Source organism: Nicotiana tomentosiformis, chromosome 1, assembly GCF_000390325.3.
Source record: "Nicotiana tomentosiformis chromosome 1, ASM39032v3, whole genome shotgun sequence".
Lineage (NCBI taxonomy): Eukaryota > Viridiplantae > Streptophyta > Magnoliopsida > Solanales > Solanaceae > Nicotiana > Nicotiana tomentosiformis.
This window is the reverse complement of record NC_090812.1, coordinates 127,778,004-127,784,821: the sequence shown is the minus strand read 5'-3', so window position 1 is coordinate 127,784,821 and position 6,818 is coordinate 127,778,004. Positions and strand designations below refer to the sequence as shown.

The following is a 6,818-nucleotide window of genomic DNA, read 5'->3' as shown; positions in this document are numbered from 1 at the left end:
AAAATAACCCTTAGAATATAACATTATTTGTCTAATTCAAATGTGTGAGAAGCGACGTATATGCAAGGTGACAGGTCTATATGCAGTGCTATGTATGATTTATGACCAAATTAGACTTTAGGTTATACCATGCCTTATTTTGGATACTGTGCTTCCTCCTATCATGCTTTATATATTGGTAAGACTACGTGAACATTTTGAATCGAGCTAGAGATCATGTGTAAGAGTTGATTTCCGGTTTGAACATAATACTCATTATTGTATGGCGGACTCGCCTAATCTGAGCGGTAGTCATACACTTCGCACATGCATAAACCTTAGTATGCTATTTTCCTCAATCCATGAGGATGTGATTTGATATTCGTTGTTCATATACATGTATTCTTGTAGATGCTTTTTGTGAGATAGACTGGATTAATAGCATGTGAGTGGTCTGTGCGGGTTGTTATGATTATAGCACGTGGGTTGTCCGTGTGAATAAGGCTCTATCCCCCCTAGGATCGTCCTCTCATGTTTCTCTCTTGAAAACGTACCCGCGGACTATGGAAAACTGATAAGTGTTCTGACTTTGCGTATCTTTCTATATGCAAACTCATTGAATGTATACATGATTTTTACCGCATATCTTCCCTATATGCTAGCTCCGACATATATATATGCCTTTGGTGTATATCTTCTCTGTATGTTGTTTGATTGATAAAATGCTTCACGATACATATTTTCTCTATATGTCAATCTGTGTAATTTGACTTGTTTGATCATTCATATCTTCTCTATATGCTGAACTGTAATTGGTCTATAATACTTGTGCATATTTTCTCTATATATTGAACTATAGTTTGTTTAAGATAGTTGTGCATATCTTCTCTATGTGCACCTGTCACGGCCAAAACTCCCGCCTTAGGCGTCGTGATAGTACCTAGTCTCTAAGACTAGGTAATAAAGAGTAACGAACTCTAGTTGAATATGTAGAAAGGTCTCAAAATCGAAATACAATATTGTTTGGATAACAAACCGACAGTACAATAAAAAGGGAAAGGACTCCAAGGGACTGCGACGACCAAGCAGCTCTAGCTTGAATCCTCGTGATCAATAAGATAACTCTACCTGAGTCTGATATCTCCAATACCTGGATTTGCACAAAAATGTGCAGAAGTGTAGTGTGAGTACACCATGGCCGGTACCCAATAAGTATCAAGACTAACCTCGGTGAAGTAGTGACGAGGTACAAGTCAAGACACCTACTAGTCAAAATAACTTATGAAGTATATAAGTATAAAGCTAATAATGAAAGCAGGAATCAGTAAATGCCAACAAGAAATAACATGTGTTATAAGTAGCAAAGTAATAAGGACACCGTTAAAGTACAAGTGAAACCAAATAAGGAAAACAAATGACAACAAATTAATCAAACAATTCTAACACAAGTCTCACAACGAATTACTCCGAGATACCTCATCTCATAATCACAAGTCACGAGTCTCAAACCACAAATCATATGCTCACGGCACCTTGTGCCCACATTACTAATCACAACCGCACGGACAACTCACGTGCCAATATTTCAATCCGCCCGACATTATCACAGGCTCATTATCACAATGAAAGCAGATAATACAAGAATACATGGGCATGATCAATAAATGTCAAGTTTCATACTCCTGAACTGGTATAAGTGGCATGCTACGGTGTATGCTTGTGCGAGTGTACTATTACATCCCAAGTTAACAAGTAATATCAAAGACATCGAGTAGCTCATTGAAAGCAACACCACAAGTCACATAAGACTTTTACACACAAGGAAAATAACATCATCACACGAATATCATCAACATAATGCTCACAAGCCATCATATATCATCCCTGACATAGCCACCTGTATCCCTCTGTATTGATAACATAATAATAGCCACCTTTATCACTCCGCCCATAAATTTAACATAAAAGAGACCTGTATCGCTAAGATAGCCACCCGTATCACTAAGATAGCCACCCGTATCACTCCACCTATATCACTCCGCCCTGACAATATCATTACCCACCCGTATCACTCCAATAGCCACTCGTATCACTCCGCTCAGACAATAACAGTGAGATGCCACCCTTATACGCATAACCACAACAATGAGATGCCACCCTTATGCTCTGCATTATAACCATCAATCCACACAACAAATTCACATGTACTAACAACACAACAACATGACATATCAATTCGTACCACAAGTGCCCATAGGCCACCACCTTTCCAGAACAACAATACCAATATCACCGCAATGCATAGTCCACTGCTCAACCCCGACGCTACAACAGTCTCAATAGCAACAACATGAAACGGGGAAAATAACTAAACAATGAACAATACTCTATTAAACAACAACTTCAACTAAAACAGGTTAATGGCTTTCAATAATTTCTAGTTCAATTAATTACTTAACAATAACCTTAATAATGAAGGTATTTCCATGAAATGACAAACTTCGAATTTAAGTATATAACATAAGCTAACAATGAAAGAGATGGCATGAACTAGCAACTACGTCTAAATGCATGAGAATATCTCGGCAACGAAAGCATATCATGTAACAATAATTTCAATTAAGGATAACTCAACAATAAAGGAAATAACATAATAATAAAAGATATAACAACTTCAAATAAAGCATATAAAAGTGAACTTGACAAGTAAAAGATATGACAATGTGCTAACAACTTCAAATAAAACATATGAGAGCAACTTCACAAATAAAAGATATAACATGAGCTAACAACTTCACATAATTACATAAAAGAAGCCTAAGAGACTAAACCGGTTAATTTTCACATATACGTCCGAGTACGCACTAGTCACCTCGCATACATGTCTTTCACATAATTCAAATAATACAATAAATCCCAAATCCTAAGGGGTAGTTCCTCCACACTAAGTTAGGCAAGATACTTACCTCGAAGAAGCTAAATTAATACTCTAAAATGACCTTCTTATATGAAACAGCCTTTGGATGGCTCGAATCTAGCCAAAATAACTTAATATCATAAACAAAAACCATAGGAAATAATTTCGGATAATAAAGCTTCGATCTTTAATGAAAACTAAAAGGTCAACCCTGGGACCGCACCTCAGAATCTGAAAAAACTCAAAATATCCGAACACCCATTCCGATACGAATCTAACCATACCAAAATTATCCAATTCCGACATCAAATCGGCCTTCAAATCCTCATTTTACATTTTAGAAAGTTTTCATTAAAATCCTCAATTTCTCCAATTCATATCACTAATTTAATGATAAAAACTAGGATGGAATCATGAAATATAATAAAATCCATGTCAAGAATACTTACCCTAATCCAAATAGTGAAAATCCCCTCCAAATTCGCCCAAATTCGAGCTCTCTAACCCAAAAGGTGATAAAAATAACAAAGCCCTCGAAATAGAGTACTTTTATATTATGCCCAGATATAATGCATCATGATCGCGGAACATAATTCGCGATCACGAAGAACAAAATCCATCAGCTGCCAAATTGTGCTATGCAAATGCGACACTAGGGTTGCGAACAGTGTGACCAAGATTTTCAGACTCTACGCGAACGCGTCTGTGTACTCGCGAACGTGAAGAGAAATTGCCTGATGCCCTTCTCGCCTTACCTTCAGCGCGATCGCCGACCACAACATGCGAACATGAAGACAAAAGTATTCCAAGCTTCGCGAATGCATACCCATTTTCGCAAATGCGAAGAACAAATATTGTCTAGCTCGTAATTACACTACGCGAACGCGATCCCATAGACGCGAATGCGATGAAGAAAACCAGATAACATAACCAACATTTCAAAACATGAGAAAATGGCCCGTAGCACATCCGAAACACAACCGGGCGAGACCCCGTCCAAACTTACCAACAAGTTCCATAACATAACACGGACCTGTTCAAGGCCTCAAATCACATCAAACAATATCAAAACTACGAATCGCACATCAATTCAAGCCTAATGAACTAATGCACGTTCAACTTCTACAACTCACGTGGAATCATATTAAATCAACTGGGAATGACGTCAATTTTTGCATGCAAGTCCCAAATGACACAGTGGAGCTATACCAACTCTCGGAACCACAATCCGAACCCGATATCACCATATGACAAAATATAACTTTCCCACTTCCGCCAAAATATATCAAATTAACCTACAGACCTCCAAATCTAAATCCTGACATACGCCTAACTCCAAAATCACCATATGAAGCTATTGGAATCAACAAAACACCATTCCGGAGTCGTCCACACAAAACTCAAACTCCGGTCAACTCCTACCGCTTAAACTTCTAAAACAAGAATCATTCTTTAAAATCAATCCCGAATCATCCGAAAACCAAACCCGACCACACACACAATTTATAATACATAATACGAAACTTCTCAAGACCTTAAACCATGAACGAAAATGCTAACGCTCAAAATAACAGGTCGGGTCATTACATTCTCCTCCACTTAAAATAACCTTCATCCTCGAACGTGCCAAGAACCATTCCGAAGCAACGAAATCAGTGGATAAACTCACCATACATATACTCACGGGTGATCCCACATCACCCCAATCCACATAAGCCCGACAACACCATCTCAACTGAAGATTATTCCTTCCACCCACACCAATAAGCCTTAAAGCCAAAATTTTCACCATCCGATCATTTCCCAAGAACTGTTTCCCACATAAACACATTGTATCAACCTCAACCAGCTGCCACAACTCATATATACACCCACAAGGTATGACCACCCGACGTAATACATCACCCACATGAACAATATCTCTGGCCACAATAGCTGCCCATAATCAAATGTAGCACCGGTAAATAACCTCACAACGGCTAAAACCTTGTCCCAAATCTTCACAATGCTGATAACGGTGCAAGAAACATGAAGACCTCATAACCACTCACCCAAATCAACAAGTCACACCCAACGCCACCTGGAACATACCTCGCAAGCTAAACCCAATAAGCACAATGCGAATATAATTGAATATGGAAAGAGAGACACATGAGGGAACTATTATACAAGCCCGACAGGTACAACTCCCCATTGGTACCATACTACGAATCAACTCCACAAGGGAGAATCAAAACATGTGAACTAATCATAAGGATCTCATCCTACTATAAGTCTACCGCGGCACGTAGCCTGGTTCAAACATATCAAACCACACGAAAGCGCGATGATCCCATCTCAGCTATGAATCACAAGTAGAATACACATTACACCAACTGAAACCTTCCACTAACTCAATTCCGCGAAATAAAATCACAACACGTAACGGACTTCCCATACCGATATAGCACCTAAATCACAAATTATAACTAAACCATCCAGAAATCATATCAAAACCTACTGTAATGAGTAACAAAGTGTTCATTCTAGTCTCATAGCTCCCAACAATGAACAAACCAAAATGATAGACATGGCTACCACTATAGAATCTCCCAACAGAGGTAAACACATAAGCAGAGTACAAGAATCACGAAACACACACATATATGATGCAAGGTAGGAGGATTCACTCCAGTAAACATGACTGAATCAAAATAAGACTAATGCTCCTCTATGACAAATCGAAACAATACATGTAACGACACCATCTGGTGCAGCAGCCTCAGCCCTACCATGGAAAGCATATCAACGGGTTGGGCCTCACCCATAGGGCGCCCTCTAGCCGCCTGTCCTTCACCCCTAGCTGGTTGTGGAGGTGGAGTAGAAAATGGAATGGAACCCATAGCCTGAGTGCTCTGATGATATCCACCTCTTCCGAGTCCGAGACAATCTCTCATGATGTGCATGGTATCACCACACTCATAACAACCCCTATACGGGCATGACTGCTAGTACTGAGTTTGTGCCGGATAACTGGAATAACCGTTGTAGGAACCCCGTGCAGTAGGTGCACTAAAGGATGACTGTCCCATGTGAGTACCCTGAGGTCCCTGTCTAACTGGAGCACCACGAGTAGTCTAAAGCACGGACTAGACTATCCGACTGCTCGAGCCTCCGCCGTGATAGGTCATAGCTGAAGAGTAGAATCCATTGAATCCTCCAAATCCTCGAGACCTCTTGTCCTTCTTATGCTCTCTCTCCTGTGCCCGAATACTCTCTAACCTCATGGGATTCTCCACAACCTGCTGAAATGGAGTATCAGTATCCAACTCCCATGACATGCTGAATATAAGACCATAACTGAGCCCATCGATAAATCTGGGGACTCGCTCTCTGACTGAGGGAACCAAAGTAGGAGCATGACGGGATAACTCACTGAACCTGATGGCATACTCCGACACGATCATAGTGCCCTGATGCAGCTGCTCGAACTTTGTATGCCACGCATCCCTGAGGGTCTGGGGAAGAAACTCCCTCAAAAACATCTCTAAAAATTGAGTCCAAGTGAGTGGTGCTGCATCAACTGGCCTACCCTTCTCTTAAACCTTCCACCACTGATACGCTGCTTCCGACAGCTAAAAATGTAGTAAAAGCAACTCCGCTCACCCCCACAATACCCATGGTGCGGAGAATACGATGACACTTCTTCAGAAATCTCTATGCATCCTCGGTAGCTATGCCACTGAAAGTAGGTAGACCATACTTCTCGAACCTTTCAAGCATCTTTTGCTCCTCCTCTATGCTCCTGGTCTGACCTCCGGCTAAACCGGAATAACAGGCTGTACTGACACCACACCCGGAGTATGACCAACATGAGCCTGGTGCTCTGGAGTATGGGCGTCAGGAGTCTGAGCTCCTCCTTCAATATGTGAAGTGGTTGGTG

General features: G+C 40.5%; 1 protein-coding gene across 1 annotated transcript; it reads right to left on the bottom strand.

Annotated features, from left to right (window-relative positions):
• Positions 1-6,024: 6,024 nt before the first annotated feature.
• On the bottom strand, positions 6,025-6,420 carry LOC138909382 (uncharacterized). The gene has a single exon (XM_070200577.1). It carries the CDS (start codon positions 6,418-6,420, stop codon positions 6,025-6,027), a length of 396 nt encoding a protein of 131 aa, XP_070056678.1.
• Positions 6,421-6,818: the final 398 nt, after the last annotated feature.